Source organism: Filicampus tigris, chromosome 4 (assembly GCF_054856515.1).
Source record: "Filicampus tigris isolate MCC_2025a chromosome 4, RoL_Ftig_1.0, whole genome shotgun sequence".
NCBI classification, from domain to species: Eukaryota; Metazoa; Chordata; class Actinopteri; order Syngnathiformes; family Syngnathidae; genus Filicampus; species Filicampus tigris.
Genome location: NC_141220.1, coordinates 25,968,966 through 25,987,239, shown reverse-complemented (window position 1 = coordinate 25,987,239; position 18,274 = coordinate 25,968,966). Strand labels below are relative to the sequence as shown.

Sequence of the window (18,274 nt, the reverse complement as noted above, 5' to 3'; positions counted from 1 at the left end):
TAGAAGGCTAGCTAACTAGCTACATATCAGCCAGCTAGCAAGACAGAGAGACAGACAGATAAATAAACTGGGAAAAAATGGGGTATTGAATTTATTCAATTTTATTTCATGCAATGAACCGTTTCACAAAATAAAATTGATTAAATTCATCTTTTTTTTTTTTTTTCAATATAGTTTACATACTTGACCAATACATTTGATTCTGATTCTGTGTCATGCGTTTTCACTGTGTTCCGTCCTGACCTTTGCAGTAGTCCGCCGGGTCCTCCTGCTCCTCATCATCGGAGCCCAGGATCTCCTCCTCCGGCTCCGGGGGCCCCGCCGGCTCAGGGGGAGGCGGAGGGGGCGGCGGGGGAGGAGGGACACTCGCCGAGGCTTTCTGCTGCGTCTCAGGCCTGCCGACGACAACCGAGGCGACAATATAAATGTTCGCCTCAAGTGGCGTTTGGTCTTTCCAGGCGGTGAGTCACAGCGGAGTGCGTGAGCTGCAAGTGTGACTCAGACTCGGATAACAACTTGTGACATTTTCCTGTACGTATCTTTTTTGAAAAATGTTAGCAGTGGAAGCGTGCGTGGCTGACAGGTGGTGCTCAACAGGGATCCCAACCATAAAGAAAAAGTCCAGGAAATGATGTCATTAGAGTTTATGGAACTAGATGATCAGAATCCACAGCTGGTGGTAGGTAGTACCACCAAAGAAAACACACTCTCCAAATACCAACATTATGACCAATATTAAGGCAGGTTTTATTCCTAGAAAAAAAACACACATCCTCGAGGCTCAGATAACGACCGGTCATAGCTCAGCTTCCGAAAACAGGTGAGCCGTGATTGGTCGTTACCTGAGCCCTGAGCAACTGTGATGTCATTCTCATATGACAGAAGTGACAAAATGGCCGCCCGCTGAGATGGCTAAAAACAGGTGGATTTTGCTGCTTTACTCATATTTCATATGAATCATATTGCCTTGTTTCAACTTAGTGGGCCTGCATAGAACATATTCTTGAAAAAAATATGTTTAGGTTGACTTCTACTTCAAATACAGTTTAATTTTTTTTTTATACAGTACAATGCTATTATTCATTAGAAACTTGCACAGTAAAAAACAAGATTGTGCTGGGACAAATTAATTGCATTTGAATTCATTTCAATCGGGAAAACAAGGTTTTCCAAGGGTTCCAAGCTTGTTCCCGCAACAAATTAAACTCAGAAGTCACGGTACCACTTTATCATATTTAAGCACTAAATTGGTTAATCGGGCACTTGTACATGTCATCATCATTTTCATGGTCATCAATGCCACGGAACTGGAACAAAACATCGACATTGACACAAAAGAGACGAGAGCCGCTTTTAACGGCGGTCACAAGCGCAGACAGATGATCTCGGTGCGTTGCCGTGGCAACTGCAGCGAAAGAAGGGGGGGCCGGGTTAAGGGGGTGGTTTCTGGGGAATCCGGGACACAAAGCGTTAAAAGTGACAGCGACGACGACGACAACGGTGGCTTTCCCAGAGCTGATGTGAAGGGCAGAAGAAAACTTGGCATTGAGATTTCATTGTCCATCCTTTACCACCTGCACTGTGTCCTTGCACGATAGGGTGCTGCATCTTTACCAAACCGGTCATGTAGGCTGTTTATACATCACATCTATACGCTCCGTACGGTCGGTGGTACCACAACTTAGCCACACCTCCCACTCCCTCATAACTTCCTGGATGTGAGCCGAGCCCCGCTAGAACATTACAGTAGGGCACGAACGCCGCCGCAGCCCGAGAGACGACGGAAAGGAGGCGATCAAACCAGCCGCAGAGAGCGAGAGAGAGACAAAGACGGAGCAACAGGAAGATAAAGACGGTACTTAGATACAAGGTCACATGACATTTCATGAGGTACGCCATCATTTAAAAAAGTAATGAGGCAAAACTTAGTTTGCATTATTAAACATAACGTACGTGAGGTGCAGGTAATATTTTTGTCCACTTGGAGCTGCCATCCTGACATTCAACTGTAGGATCCGTGACTTTGAGGGTCCTAAATGAGTGCGCAGCGTAAGCCTAGCACAAAGTGCAGTTTAACTGTGAGCATAGGTGGAGTTTTCTTTCTTTTTGTATTTTCACAGACGGGTGAAGTTTGAAACAGGTGCTTGCGCCGTTGTGGGAGTGAACACAGCCGACTTGATTCCCGTCCAATCAAAATGGCTCCGCTCATTCCCTTTAAATTCAGCACAGGAGATGCGCGTGGTCTACATGGCGGCAGCATGACGGATTAGCTGGAGTCCGTGCTGGAGATCGGCAAAAGTAAAAAAGTATGTTTATAAGGGGCTGATGAGTGACATGGGTGACTTTTTGTGTCGAATTATTTGAGTTATTCACTTATGGTGGGTGAGTCTGGAACTAACATTTGTCCCCTATAGTGCACAAACCTTGACTTGGAAAAAACAGACCGAGGCAGACGATAACATAACACCCACAACCGAGTGACAAAAGTTCATTTTCCCTTTTGTATAGAGACAAAACAGAATCCCAGAACATGTCCTCCCTAATGTTTCTGATTATGCATTTTAGCTCAAAGATAAGACATCTCCAAAAGTGACATACAGCAGTGGCAATCAGTTGTGATTTGCACCCCCGCCCCACCCCCTGACTGAAGCAGCGCTAAGTACTTCCCTTTCCCCTAATGGCGACTCATTTTCACATTAGAAGAACCAATTTGCTCCTCAACCGCATGTGTGTACACTGTCGCCATAGCTACTCTGATTGGCTCCAGTTTCAGCGGAACCTTCATGATTGACCTTCCAAGACTAGGGAGCATAATGGGTAAACATACAAGCTCCAAAACATTCCATTTATTCAGTGACCTCAGCCTCCAAATTCATCTGGGATAAGGGAAAAGGCAAAAAAGAATTTAAAAAATGTTTTTTTTTAAAATCACTCGTTTAAAACCGTAATCATTTTTTGGAGGGACTGCTGTTATCCAGAACTGAAACTAATTTAAAACAAAGATTGGCCGGAAAGAACAGTAGATTTAAATTTACATTGACGGTAGCTCAGTCTGTAATGACATGGATTGGGAAACTCAAAGGAACTGCCTTAGAATGGAAAAAAAAAACATTTAACTCTAGTTTAATCTTTAATTTATAGGGGAAGTCAACCCAAACATATTTTTTTCTAGAATATGTTCTATGCAGGCCCACTGGTCCAAACACGGCATTCTGATTAATATTGCGTTTGTGGAATATGAGGAATCCATCCGTTTTTAGCTAGCTCTTGGGGCAGCCATTTTGCCACTTCTTACGACTGAAGATGACATCGAAGTTGCTCAGGCCTCAGATAACGACCAATCATGGCTCGGCTTCAGAAAACAGGTGAGCCCTTTCCCCTTTAAGTTAGTTTCATGTTTTACATTTTGCAAGGGTAAAGAATGGCATTCACTAGCAATGATAGAGCATTGTGAGCTACAATATGCTCAAACAGTCAAACAGGAAGGTGGGGCAGACATTTTCAAAGCGGAAGTCAACCCAAACATATTTTTTTTCAAGAATATGTTCCCAGCAGGCCCACTAGTTGAAACACGGCATGATTTATTTCGCGTTTGTGGAATATAAATTCAGCAGCAAAATGCACTCGGTTTTAGCCATCTGTGGGGGCGGCCATTTTGTCTTCTGTCGACTGAAAATGACATCACAACTGCTCACAATGACCAATCAGGGCTGACCTGTTTTCTGAATCTGAGCCGTGATTAGTCGTTGTGAGTAGTTGGAATGCCATTTTCAGTTGACAGAAGACAAAATGGCCGCCCCCAGAGATGGCTAAAAACGAGTGGATTAACACTTATTCCACAAACGCAATATTCATCAGAATGCCTTGTTTCAACTAGTGGGCTTGCATAGAACAGGGGAAAAAAATGTTCGCGTTGACTTCTCTTTAAGGGGGAAAAAAAAATACTGTATACCAAATGGAAAGCTGATTTGGACAAGTTGAAAAAAATTCAAACAGGAAGGCAAAATAAAAAACACGTCGTGTCATAGGCAGTCAACATGTTTATTAGCCTTATAGCATACAGTATTCTCCGATGTTATTTTCAATTCTCACAAAATTTCCAGAATGCCGCAAAGTCATCAGTGAAGCATTGGCCATTATGATCGAGTCCTCCAGACGTACAAATCTTTACAGATGTACAAATATTTACCCACGTGACTAAAAACCCAAGGAGAAATTGTTTTTATGATCCGGGAATGCCATTCAGCCATCTATCAAGCATACAAGGTCAAATTGTTGTCTGTGTGGTGCCTGTCGTCTTTGTCTTAAGGTTCCGATGAAGCGTAAGGAATGTTTATGACCGATGAGAATCCCACTTTTATGACAGTCTGTCGGGGGGCCATGAACACCGATTACGGCCAATCTCCCACACACATTGCCAAGGCACCTGATGACACTATGTTTAGAGTTTTCGCTATGCACCGTTGTTCTTTTGACAGAAAAACAACGTGTCTTGCTTGAACAAATGCTTATTCGCACCAGATGCCCGGCACTTGACAAATCTAAGGGGGTGTGACAATCATGACACGGACACAAAGGACTCTTTGCCAATCATGCTGCATTAGAATCCCATTGCACAGCGCTCTGCTTGTTTGTGCCTGAGCAGTTGGGCTGCTGGAAACTGCTGACTCGACAGGGCACAGCTGAAAATGTCAAAACAACTTCCAAGATTTACCCTCTAAACAAGCAGTCCTTTTGTACACAAATACGGCATACGTGCAAGAACGCCTTCACCTTGACTGACAGGTTTTTGTCCTGCAGATTGGATCCTCAGTCGAAAGGATTTACAGTATATTAATGGATTATTTCCTGTTCTAGCGTCTGTAACTCACTTTCTGCAAAACTAGCACATTGTGACCAAACAGCTACCTAACCCATATACATACCTAAAATCTTGAAGTACTCAAATGCAAACATCACCATTTTCAGTCAATTTATTACTTTTTTGTTGCTCCTGTTTTCCGAGTTGGAGCAACTGATTTTTTTTGTTCAGGATATTCTTATTTAATATAAATGAAGCAATTAAGAGGCTAATTTGGACAAATTCAAACTTTAGCGGTCTTTGATGTCACTTTGTTGCAAAACCAGGTGACTCCAAGAATATTATTTACTTAAAAAAACAGACAAGTTCAAAATTCCCACGACTATAAAATGACACTGAAATTCAAAGTGTCACACATTGCGAAAAAAATAATGAGAGTGTAGAAGAACTGCAGTCTCTGGAACTAACCAATAACCTTACTTTAACTCTTAATCCTAATTAATTTTACATCGGAGTTGTTTCATTTTGCGGGGTTAGAAAATGTAACATTAAACAATAGGCAGTCTGCTAGTTGGCTGTTTTGTCTGAATAGCATTTGTCGTTTTTTGCGTTAGAACTCAATTATAACTAATGTTCTTTTAAGAGCAAAAGGTCTGAAAACATCTGGCAGTTGAATGAGTTAATTGGGCTGTATGTGTTCTTAGGCTTACTGGCTCAAACGTGATGAGTCATCCTTTAAAATATCTGGTTATCACCTTGGTAACTGAGGCATTTTTCCTTAGTAACGATCATCATCATCATCATCATCATCATCATGGTCGGCATCCTGCTCTACGCTCAGTCTTAAAGCGTGGGATTCACACTGCCGGTGTCCTTCAGGTCTGCCAAACATTCCAAAGGTCTGCGATTGATTTGCGTGCCAGCCATTTTTCATTCCCCCCCCGGTGTCTCCATCTTGGCCTGTGTCGGCGGGACAGCTGACTCATTCCCTGCTCTCCTCCGGAGCATTTGTCTGAGTCCACACCTGAGACCTGACACTATTTTCAGGATGAAATGCTCCCGCGTAACCTCAGCGCATCCATTTCTGATGCACCTGCCTGCAGGTCTACAGACCGCCTTGAATTCTATGCCTGTCTGAGCGCAGATGTCTAAAGACAAATTAGCCGTTTTTACGCCGCCTACTAAGTCTGGGATTTTCCCCCAGATTTTTTCCAGGTTGCTTCTGTAAGAACTACACTGAACTGTGATGCAGTTTGTGGATCAAGAGGCCTACACTCTAAAAACAGTTGGGTCAAAAATAACACAATTTTGGGTCAAAAAGGGACCGATCCCCAACTTGGGTCAATTTGACCCAATTTTCTTGGTTGTTTTTGCCGAAAACAACCCAAAAATGGGCTGTTTTGGGCTAAAAACAGTTGGGTTAATAACAACACAATTTTGGGTCAAAAATGGACCGATCCCCTACTTGGGTCAATTCGACCCGACTTTCTTGGTTGTTTTTGCCGAAAACAACTAAAAAAATTGGCTGTTTTGTACAAAACAATGCAAGAAAGTGGGTCAAATTGACCTAATTTGTGTATCGGTCCATTTTTGACCCAAAATGGTGTTATTTTTAACCCAACTGTTTTTAGAGTGTAGATAGACCAATCCGACGTCGGGAAGTGTCTGGTGGGCATTTCAGCATGTTGAATCGACGTCGTGACATTGAGTCAATCTGATTGGTTGTTAGCTAGCGAATCGGCATGGGGCGGGAACAGGAAGTGGCAAATGCGGATAAAGAGTGAGCGATGCAAAGCCTTGCGAATTTCGCCTTAGCGCCTTAATCTTCTTACACATACAAGAGCGAGGGTTGACAGTGAAAGTATTGCACAATACTGTGTCAAAAGCGTGAGGGTTTGCTTCGCGTGGGAGTTCATCGTGAGCGAAAAATGTAGCTGAATGCATCGTTTATGTTTTTAGACAATAGCTTTCCAGTTGTTTTTTTTCTAACCATGAGGAATAGTGACTACCGCCGCCGATGGTATGGAGGGGTATTACATTTCATTCACACATGCGCATAAGGTACTCTAATGGTCAGCGTCGTCTGTTGTTGCGGTGGATTTTTCCAGCGCGACGTGCCGACAGTTGGCCGACGTCGGATTGGTCTATCTAGGCCTAAACACTTTTTGTTTTTGTTTTAAGCCTTAATGGGAAGTCAACGGAAATATTTTTTTTTCAAGAATATGTTCTATGCTGGTCCACGAGTTGAAACAGGGCATTCTGATAAGTATTGCGTTTGTGTAATAAGTGTTAATCCACTCGTTTTTAGCCATCGCTGGGGGCGACCATTTTGTCTTCTGTCGACTGAAAATGACATCACAACTGCTCACAAGGACCGATCGTGGCTCAGATTCAGAAAACAGGTGAACTGTGATTGGTCGTTGTGATGTCATTTTCAGTCGACAGAAGACAAAATGGCCGCCCCCAGAGAAGGCTAAAATCGAGTGCATTAACACTTTTTCCACAAATGCAATACTTGCCCTGTTTCAACTAGTGGACTTGCATAGAACATATTCTTGAAAAAAAATGTTTGGGTTGACTTCCGCTTTAAGTGGCTTGCTAAGCTTTCTGATAGTGAGCCTAAGCACTAGAGCAGGGGTGTCCAAACTTTTTGCCAAGAGAGACAGATTTGGTGAGGTGAAAAAGCCTCACATTCTTTTTTTTACATGGAACGTCAATAAATCCAAACACATTTTCGCAAACCGGTCCGCCTTTCGTTTTTGACTTTTTCATTCAAATTTCAAGATTCTTAAACATGTCTTACGGTCCATTTGAAACACAACATATCACTAGCAATTAAATGTTCACTGACCTTTTAGATTTAAAAACAGAGACATAAGTAACAGTATTCACCTGTGTAAATTACATTTCAAACATCAAAAACAAGTGGCAATTAAGTCATTCGCTGCCAGACAACGTATAAGAGACAGGACAGCACCGGCGTAAAAGGGGAATGCCGTAACACTGCGACATGGGTGTGACATTTTACACCTGACGTTGACTTTTCCCGCCCATTTGTCACAATCTGAAGTATTTGACTCGCATTGATGTCATCTTGTCTCTATTTGTTTGGTTGCGGGACGCTATGTTGTTGCGTGAAAGTGCACTTTGCACAATTTGCTCGTGTCAAAGGCAAATCATGGCCCGAGGCGAGCGAACCTCTCGAGAGGTGTTAAACGCATGCTCAAGGACACTTCAAAATTCCTCCCAATAAATTTACATATTTTGTTCCACCTGCAGTTCAAAGCCAAGCCGATAACCATAAATCACCGACCGGGGTCCGCACAGTCCAATCAATCAATTTCCTCCCGTCGCATCCATTTCCATTAGCGATTGTTCCCATTAGGGTCGCGGGTACTGCAACCGATTCCAGCAGACTGAACTGATCACTAGTCAATCCAGGCTGATGACTCCTTCGGGGTGTACCCCGCCTTCTTGCCCAAAGTCAGCTGGAATCGGCTCCAGCTCAGCTACGTACTTTAAGCGGAAGTGAACTCAAATTTTTTTTTTTTTTTTTCAAGAATATGTTCTGTGCACGCCCACTAGTTGAAATAAGGCATTCTGATAAATATTGCGTTTGTGGAATATGGGAAATCCACCCGTTTTTAGCTAGCTCAGCGGGCGGCCATTTTGTCACTTCCGTCAACTGAAAATTGACATCACAACTACTCAGGGCTCAGGTAACGACCAATCACGGCTGACCTGTTTTCTGAAGCTCAGCCGCGATCGGTCGTTACCCGAGCAGTTGTGGCGTCATTTTCAGTTGACAGAATCGACAAAATGGCCGCCCCCAGATATGGCTAAAAAACAGGTGGATTTTGCTTAACTCATACTCCCACAAACGCAATATTAATCAGAATGCCGTGTTTCAACTAGTTGTCCTCCATAGAACATATCCTTGAAAAAAATATGTTTGGGTTGACGTCTACTTTAATGAAAACAAGCACGATGCAAAATCGGATTTTGGAGCACCTTGTTTCCCAGAGCCTCAGCAATCTTCTCATTCCAACATCATCCTGCTGACTGCATTCAATTTTCTTGTCTGCAACTCAAACCATCACTGTTTACCTCCAGTTTAAAAGTCAGCCATGTTACAGACTTCTGTCGCATAGCTCAGGCCTCACCAATCTATAAAGGCTCAATCGACTAATGCTGAGCCACCCCCACCGCACCCCCCTTGCGGGCCCCCGACGAATACGAGAGCGCACGCAGTGCGATGCATCGACTTTTAACCCTACAGAGGCCCTGAAATCACAAAATCTAATCATTAGCGAGGGCTGCGCAAAACACTGCGGTGCATGCAAAACGACTGGCGCTAGTCAAATCGGGCAATAAAACCTGCTCACCGGGAATACTGTTTGCATGGCAAATAAAAAAAAAAAACTCCACGTTGACAGGCGGGATCTTTTGTTGTCTCAGCAATGCTATCATTAGCAATTTGTTACTCGTATAAGCTGCGCCGAGCCCAGACAAAATCTGCGTGTCCATCTGTTTGTTAGTCAGCATTCTACTTCCTGGTTCATGTCGAACCGGAGTCGGCAACCTTTTGCACACTCAGAGAGCCATTCCGACCCGGTTTCCACGGAAAAGAAAACACCAAGAGCCGCAAACTATTTTTGACGTGTGAAAATGAAGACATATGAGTATAGGCAGTGTAGAAAAAGGATGCATCAGCTGTACCGCTTGACTGGACCCAACATTAGGTACACCGCTGCATTCAAATACAAAAGCTGCATGAAGGCGCTTTAATATTTTGGCTCCAAAAAAGGGGCAACATATTCGAAACAGCTGCGCGTATGGTGTCACTGCAACCTCTGACCCTCCGTACCCGGCGAGCGTACGCGCTGTGCTGTACTACCTTTTTCCCAAGGCCCAGCGGCGCAGTCGCCGTGCGCACGAGGCCAGGCTCCATGGCTTCTTCCAGGCCAAGTTATTCTCCATATAGCGAGGAAACAATGCAGGAAAACAAACACAACGCTAACCGTCCTCTTCTGTGCGCGCACACTTGACAGTGTTGGGAATTTGGGTGGCGCTCCAGAGTCACATGACACCGTGACACCCACATGCTGAGGATCCTTGACAATGTCCATCTCTGCTGGATGTGTGGAATCGCAAGGCACAAGTACATACACCATATGCAGTCATCCCTCGCTTTATCACTGTTCACCTAGTTTTCTGTTGCGGAGGGAGTATTTTAAAACCCAAAGGTATTTTTTTCGAGAATATGTTCTATGCAGGTGCACTAGTTGAAACAAGGCATTCTGATAAATATTGCGTTTGTGGAATGTAAGTTAAGCAGCAAAATGCCCTCGTTTTTAGCCATCTCTGGGGGCGGCCATTTTGTCTTCTGTCGACTGGAAATGACATCACAACTGCTCACAAGGACCAATCAGAAAACAGGTCAGCCGCGATTGGTCCTTGTGAGCAGCTGTGATGTCATTTTCAGTTGACAGAAGTGACAAAATGGCCGCCCCCAGAGATGGCTAAAAACGAGGGCATTTTGCTGCTTAACTTATATTCCACAAACGCAAAATTAATCAACTAGTGGGGCTGCTGGGAACATATTCTTGAAAAAAATATGTTTGGGTTGACTGCCGCTTTGAGCAGCAAAATCCACCTGTTTTTAGGGGGCGGCCATTTTGATACTTCTGTCGACTGAAAATGACATCAGAGACACTCGGGGCTCAGCTCGCCTGTTTTCTGAAGCTGAGCCTGGATGCAGCGGTGACCCGACGTCACCCGAGTCTGCCCAGACTCTCCTCCGTCGTCCGCCTCCATCTTCGCGCGTTTCACGTTCATCACCCTCCGCCCTACATCTTTGCGGCTTCCTTACCATCCTTCCTTTTGGCGTCATTATCGTCCCTCTCCCCGAAGGCTATCTAGTCTTTCTCTCACTTTTATTCCCCTTCCTCTGCCTCCTCTCGTTATCGTCTCACATTGAAGCAAGCGCGCCGACTGAACGCGATTCAATTGAGATTTTTTTTTTTCCGAAAATGAATGGCTGCAACACTTATTAGCTTGTGATGCTGTTAAAACTCACAGTAAAAGTGAGGCGACGCGATGGCAGGCTGCGACAGAAACGCCAGTGGCAGAGAGGAGAGGAATAGACTGGGGTGATTAGATGGAGAGGACAGGGGGGGGGGTGTATATGGGAGGTCAACAATGGGACACTTTGCCACTGGAAAAGATTGGTATGCTTCAAATGATAATGTAACCAACAAACCAGTATTAGTCATAGACCGATTATCGGCCGGGCCGATTATTGGCGCCGATATTTGCCATTTGCATCGGCCTTTTTAAAAAAAATCTGATGGCCGATAATAAATCAATTTAAAACTGTGTTGAAATCAAAACAAAGATATGTGAAAGTTTAACATTTGTCATTTTGAAATTTTGGAGCACTTCATTTACTGTAGAAAACTTTTTGTGAGAATTTTATAACAAAGATGTATATTGTCAAAAGAATTTGGTAATAATAATCAACATTATGCAAATCGGAAAAATTGTTCAATATGATGATGCCAATATTTCACATATCAGCTCCAAATATCGGTTATCGGCCTCCTTGACTATTAATCGGTATCGTATCGGCGCTGAAAAAAAAAAACATACTAGTCTACCTCTACATAATATCTTTCTGTATGTTTTTTTTTTTTTCTACATGAGGGTGCCCCAGCGGGTGACCTATGAACCCAGTTGAGCGGCCCAGCCAAGGCGCCCGGTGCATTCGATCAGGTGTATCACCATGGCGACGGCGCACTACTCGGTAGGGTGTCCTGTTCCCTGACTTCGTCCTATTACTGATTAAAAAGCATGCATCATCTTAAGTGAGATTTCTTAGTTGCCAAGCTGCGCTGCTCCAAGTCAAACATCTTTGAATTTTTTTTTTTTTTTATTCATTTAAATTCAGTTAAACTGTGTTTTCTTTCAATGTGTTTATATTTTTATTCAAATAGTTGATAGTTTTACTTCAATTCATTTTAATGCAGTACACCTTGTTCAGTTATTTTCATTGAATTACATTTTTCCTTTCACTGTACGTACTTCCATTAAATTACAATTTGTATAATTAAATTCAAATACATTTTTATTTCTATTTATTTCATTGCTTTTGTATTTTTATAACACTTCCGTTTTAATTATTTTTCTTTTTATTTCAATGAATTGCATATTAGCACATTTCAGTCGATTGTATGGCAGTCACTATCAAAGAATTTTAGAACGGGTTATTCTATTGATTTTTCCATTGATTAATCGAATAATCGGATTACATTTTCATTGAAACCATTTTTTTAATTAACAAATTATTGTTGTTTAGTATTTGATACCGTTTAGTGATTAAAAAAAGAAAACAACCAAACAACATTTACGCCATATCACACGAGAGAGGAATTGATGATCCACTCACCAACCTTTTTGAAACGGATTCAGTTACGGCTTCGGTCATTGTTTTCCAAAGCAAAAGCAAGACGTTTGCAAATGTTGGCCTGTCTTAAAAACAAAAGATAATAATCAGTCCTCTTTCATGAAGGACCAACGAAATCAAAAAATAATTACTGCTTGAGAGGTTGAAATCAAACGATTTACACAATTTGAAGTGAAACAATGGCTCCAAACGATTACTACTCGATTATTAAAACCCTTGTCAATTCATTTGAAAATCAATTAGTTGATGATTCATTCGATGAATTTTGACACCTCTATTAGATTGTGTTTGTCATGTTTTGGGTTTTTTTTTTTTTAATGAACCAAACTCCAAATTCAATTCGACTGAATTCCTGCCTCACTTTTAACTGCATGACTGAAAAGCCTCAGAGGGACGAAGAGACATCCGACTCTGGTTATTTATTCACTGAATGAACGAGGACTGCCGGCAAACCAATGTGCAAAAAAAAAAAAATAAGAGGCAGCAGCACAATGGAAGCCACTTATGTGTTTCTCCTTGGGCGTTAGGCTTGGAGGCGTGGGTCGTAACGGGAGGTGTTGATGGAGGACACGGCGCGAGAAGGCGAAGGAGCGGGGCAGCCGGGCTCGTTTGCTTCATGAGATATTGTCGTGTCGCAGCTTGGACGGCTGCTGACTCCCGCCCGCCTTTGTGCGCGTTTGTATGCGAGTCAGTCATGTGCGCGCCTCTTGCCAATGTGGGTCAGAGCGGAGAAAGATGGTGGCGGCCGCACGAGCCGGCTGAAGCTATTTACCGTGGAAATTTGAAATTTTTTTTTTTCAAAAAGCACGTTTCATATTGCGGTAAGCTACTTTTCATATCAGGCACAGTTTGAACAGTAGCACTGAAATACTGAGGAAATATAAAGAATGTACTTGAATAATGATGCAATTGAAATGTTGTGAAGAGGTATGGTAGGTATGGTATGGTACGGTATGGCAGCGCACGATATGATTGGCTGCTTGCAGAGTTGAGTCAACGAGCCGCCGCCTTGAAGCTAGTCGGGGCCGTAAAAAAACGGTTATTAATATTCACTTATATCTACAAGAAAATCACATGTGGATTATTTAGATTTGCGCCTTTTTTTTTTTAATTTTATAGTAACTAATTTTATAACATTTTGTTTGGTCCAAAAGGAACTTGTTTACATTTGTCTTTATATTTTTCATGTTTAAACCTTGTCTTGTATCAAAAAATGACTGATCGTTATATATACGTATATATATAATCGTTATATATAATAATCGTGATTTGAATTATTACTAAAATAATCAGGATTAATATTTTTTACATAATCGAGCAGACCTACCCGCGACCTTTGTCAGGATAAGCGGCTCAGATATTCAGTTTTGAATATCGATGAATCGTTTAGATATTCTTTTATTTATTTAAAACGGTCAAACATCTCTGAATTTTCAACTTCTCAACACTAAATATGATCCGATTTCTGTCGTTCCCCCATAAAAGCAAACTGATTATCTTTGTGTTGAATCAAAATTAAAATAAACAATGGCTTTTACTTTGGAACACAATGATCAACATTTGTGCCTATTTTCGGGCATGTTGACATGTTGGCATGACCAAACCTGTAACTGAATCAAAATTCATGTTTGTGCACTGTCAAATTGAGATAACATCCTTGTTTTTGAATCAACGGTTGTAACGGTTGTTTTTTTTTTTTTTTTGTGTGTGTATCGGATTCATCAATTAATCGACAAAAAAATCAACCGATAATAATCGAGTTTTAAAATAATTATTAGCTGCAGGCTAGCTATAGTCCAAACTCTGATTAGTCTTTCACTTTTGTGAAAAATCTGGCCTTGGAGGATGTCGGCGCTCTACTTGGTGTGAAATGCTTTCAACCACTTGCCCAGAATTTTTCTACGGTGGCGCAATTTGGTCACGGATTGAGGATTTCCCACATTCACGGTATTCATTCATCTTGTTTTGTTTCATTGTTTGCTCTCTCTCTCTTTCGCTCCCTTTGTGCCAAGAAAACTTTTGTTTAGCGACTGATTTATTAGCGCTTCAGCCCTTCAGCTTTATTGGAACATGCAGCAATTTAATCAAACAAACGTATGAAACGACCTTTAAATACAACCTTGTTTGTACGCCGACAGAGAAACACCACGATAAATGAATAATCCTATTAACTGGAGATAGACCATTTGGAGAAAGGCTTGGAGACACAACCCTTAACAAACACATCAATCAGGGGGTCGGACTGAAGCCGTTAGTCTCCCCGTAATAAAATGCATGCCCACCAACCCCGAAAAGAACGTTTGCATCCCTTCGCCCTCCAATCCAAAGTTAATCAGTTTCAACTTTCAACTTGTGTTTCAAGCGGGGTGTCGAGTAGATGAAAGAGGAGATGAGATGGAACATTTTAGTCTATGTTGGAAACGGCTGCGTGCGTGTGCGCCACTTCTTCATCTGCGGCTAATGGTTGACGATAAATCGGAGCGCTTGTGTACCTTAATCCCTCAATTCTTCTTCCTGATTTTGTAGTCTCTTTTCACCTTTCCCCCCCCCGAACTGAACGCCGTGCCCCGGTTAAACGCGCCGATTGCGCAACCGCGTTGACAGTGCCCGCGCGCACAAACACAATTAAAGGCGTGACCAAACACGTTGGGCCGATGTCCCCACAAGTCTCTGACACCTAACCCTGCTTGTTTCCCCGTGATCCTCCATCGGCGCTCAGAGAAATCATCTGCATCATCGTGTCATTCTCAAGGCCAGATCCGGCCAGCCGCATCCGTTTTTGTGGCCCACTAAAGCAAATCAAGTGTGTCCACCAGGGATGTCACGATATCCAAATTAACGATTCACTCAAGCTCCGATTCGATTACATTTTCAGTTCCCGATTTTCGATTAGATCCGATTTTTAACAAATTGCTACCATGCTTGTCTGTGCACTAGTGCGGTTCTGCAGCCATCCACAAACGCAATACGCAATGATGTTTGGCGCAAAAGCATAATTTGATCTACACATCCAAAATGCATCTGGAATAAAAAAAAAAAGTTTCAAGACATCATTTTCTAGATTAATTTAATCAGCTCGGTTTTTGATTAATCAAATCGATTAATTGATTAATCCGGGCAAATCGATTTTAAATTGGTTTTCGATTAATCGTCACATCCCTAGTCACGATACGATAATATCACGATATGAACCTCGTGATACGCTAATTATCACGATATTGTGGGGAGGTAGGCGATATATAAAAAGCTCACGATACTGTATAAAACCTCACGGTATTGTAAAAAAAACAACAACAAAAAAATCATATTTAAAAAAATAATAAATCACAATATTCAGTTTTTGTACATAACAGCATTCATAAAGAAATAGGCTTGGCCAGTCATGCATAAAATTAAACTGCACTAATAAACTAACCACCAGAGGGTGCTGGAACTGCACAAATGGAAATCTTGGGCTTTTAAACAGATTTGCTGCTATTAATATCGTGACATGACGACGACGATATATCGGGCCAATTCTAATATCGCGATATCGCGATATTGACGATATTGTGACATCCCTAGTGTCCACGTCATGTTTCCTGCTAAACTGACCTGGGCGTTTCATTTTCCATCTGCCACCAGGACGACATGAGGGATCAGCTTCCCCCAAACGGAAACTTCCCAACAAAACCAATGTCTTCCTCCGAAACCCAAATCAGTTCAACCATCCATCCGATCATTTGCTCCGACACACAGAAGTTGCCCAATCTGTTCGGCCTTACAGTCAGCAAACAAAGCTTTCATGCGAGCGGCTTAGGACCAGATGGAGTTGTAGACACAAGCATCATGATTACCAAAATAATCATGATGAATAGTTTTTCATAATCGAGCGGCCCTTAGGGTCTATGTTAAGGAGACACAACCGATATTCTCTATATAACACCCCCACCCCACCCCACCCACTCCTGCTCTAATGAATAAATCTTTGTTGGGTATTTTAGGAAAAACTCTTGGGGATGGGAGCTCATGACCCCCTGCAGTCACGACAATGTTACGCGGCTGCTAAACTGGTCGATGTGCGTAGAGAAAACAGACGCTGTGTTATTCGATATGTAGGACAGGATCGCGACTGTTAGTGTAGTTCTTGGCCGAGCAACAATGGACCACCGCTTACCTCTTAATTACAGTCAGACGACTGTGAGCCCAACAATGTCGGCACGGGGAGACGAGACTCTGATTACGCCGTGACGCACAGCTTCCAAAATAACTGTTAGGTTAGGTTTGACCTATATACATTGAGCCTATATACAGAGTTGGACGCCCCCTATATTTTCTACAGTAAATAAAGTTCTCCAAAATTTCAAAATGACACAAATGTTCATATTTCACTTATCTTTGTTTTGATTTCAAACAAAAGCAAAAAAAAGTGCAGAATGTTGCCAGGGTCAGTGGAATCTCTTATAAAGTTAAGTGAAAATTTACAGAAATAGTTCCTTGAAGTTAACACAGTTTTAAATTGATTTATCATCGGCATCAGATTTTTCAAAAAGGCCGATGCCGATATCAAATATCGGCGCGGATAATCGGCCCGAATGACAATTGGTCCGTCCCTACCTTGGGCTAATGGTTACCAAGGTAACAGCCAGCCTATCCTGACCTCACAACAGCCAACTTAACACTTGCACTGACTCCCACGGCACTCACCAGGCAGGCCCCACCTTTAAAAGCCACACACACACACACACACACGCAACGACGCCGATTTTATAATGTGGAGCGTGAGCATGGCGACCCCAAGGCGACAAATATAATAACTGCACCTCATGTGCATTTTGTTGTTTACTAATGCAAGACAAATGTTTATCCGATTACTTAATTAATCGAGAGGATAATTGGTAAAATAATCGGTCCTAAAAAAAACAAAAAACAAAACAGTACTCCACCGCTTACCATTTTTTTCTGAGGTAAGGAGCTAAGTTTAGTCAAGATTGTTGTGAAGCACCATCATTTATTCACCTTTGCCTTGTGCGCAGACACCAGTGAAGGATATTGACAAAACTGTGACACGACGTCCTGCAATCAGGTAATCCGATTACTTTGTTTCCCCCACTGTATCACGGAGCATGCTTCGCGGCCCCTGATTATTTTTTATTTTTTTGTGTGTGTCTGTGTGTACGCAGCTGGCATACGCTCCAGTGGCCGTGACGCTGAACAAGATAAGCAGTACGAAACGGACGGATGTAAAAGGGACAAAATCAAACGATTTCGGTCAACTTTATCACAGTGAGATGATCGAAATGAAGACTTGTGCACACTGCGCCTGTGCCAGCTTGAAGGGCCCGGCGTAAGGGCGCCTGATTGTACTTGGCACGCCATCGGAAGCTACCTGAGTCATCCGGTCTGCTGCTCGGCCGGCGGCGCTGCCCGTCAGATCGAGATCTTTCAACGCTAGCAACGCTTTAGGCCTAGGTCAGCTTGCATCGAAATAAGATGTGGGTCGTAAAATAAAGCGCCGCCGCGGCTTACGTTAATTCGTTCTGCGACGATGCTTGTCACTAGGGCTGTCAAAAAAAAAAAATGTACTGAGTTAACTCTGTTTTATTGACTTCCTGTGGCAGCTGATCACAGCTTCAGAAAACAGGTGAGCCATGATTGGTTGTTATCTGAGCCCTGAGGGTGTGTGATGTCATTTTCAGTCGACAGAAGTGACAAAATGGCCGCCCCCGGAGATGGCTAAAAAGGGGTGGATTTTGCTTGCTTAAATCATATTTCATATTAATCAGAATGCCCTTTTTCAACTAGTGAGACTGCATAGAACATATTCTTGAAAAAAAAAAAATGTTTGGCTGACTTCCCCTTTCATCAAAAAGTCTTCCTTGCCGGTATTTGGTGCTACGACTGCGGCCGTTTGACACATCTGTGAGTCATCATGTGCGTCAGAAAAAACAGAAAGGTCTTCCTTCGTTCGTTCACAATTATCTGTCATTGCATTAATTGAAATTTTATGTATCATAAGTACTAGCGGT

General features: G+C 42.5%; 1 protein-coding gene and 1 long non-coding RNA gene across 7 annotated transcripts in view; one reads left to right on the top strand and one right to left on the bottom strand.

Moving 5' to 3' along the window:
- Positions 1-18,274, bottom strand: part of srpk2 (SRSF protein kinase 2) — a 43,620-nt gene that overhangs the window by 14,127 nt on the left and 11,219 nt on the right. For all 6 annotated transcript variants that reach the window (XM_086029040.1, XM_086029042.1, XM_086029037.1 and 3 more), the window contains one exon: positions 244-395. In XM_086029040.1, coding sequence (XP_085885166.1) covers positions 244-395 — 152 coding nt within the window. The remainder of the gene's footprint in view (positions 1-243; positions 396-18,274) is intronic.
- On the top strand, positions 383-17,323 carry LOC147149145 (uncharacterized). Its single transcript, XR_015086589.1, has 3 exons — positions 383-461; positions 559-679; positions 17,282-17,323. It is a non-coding gene; the product is annotated as an uncharacterized LOC147149145 (long non-coding RNA).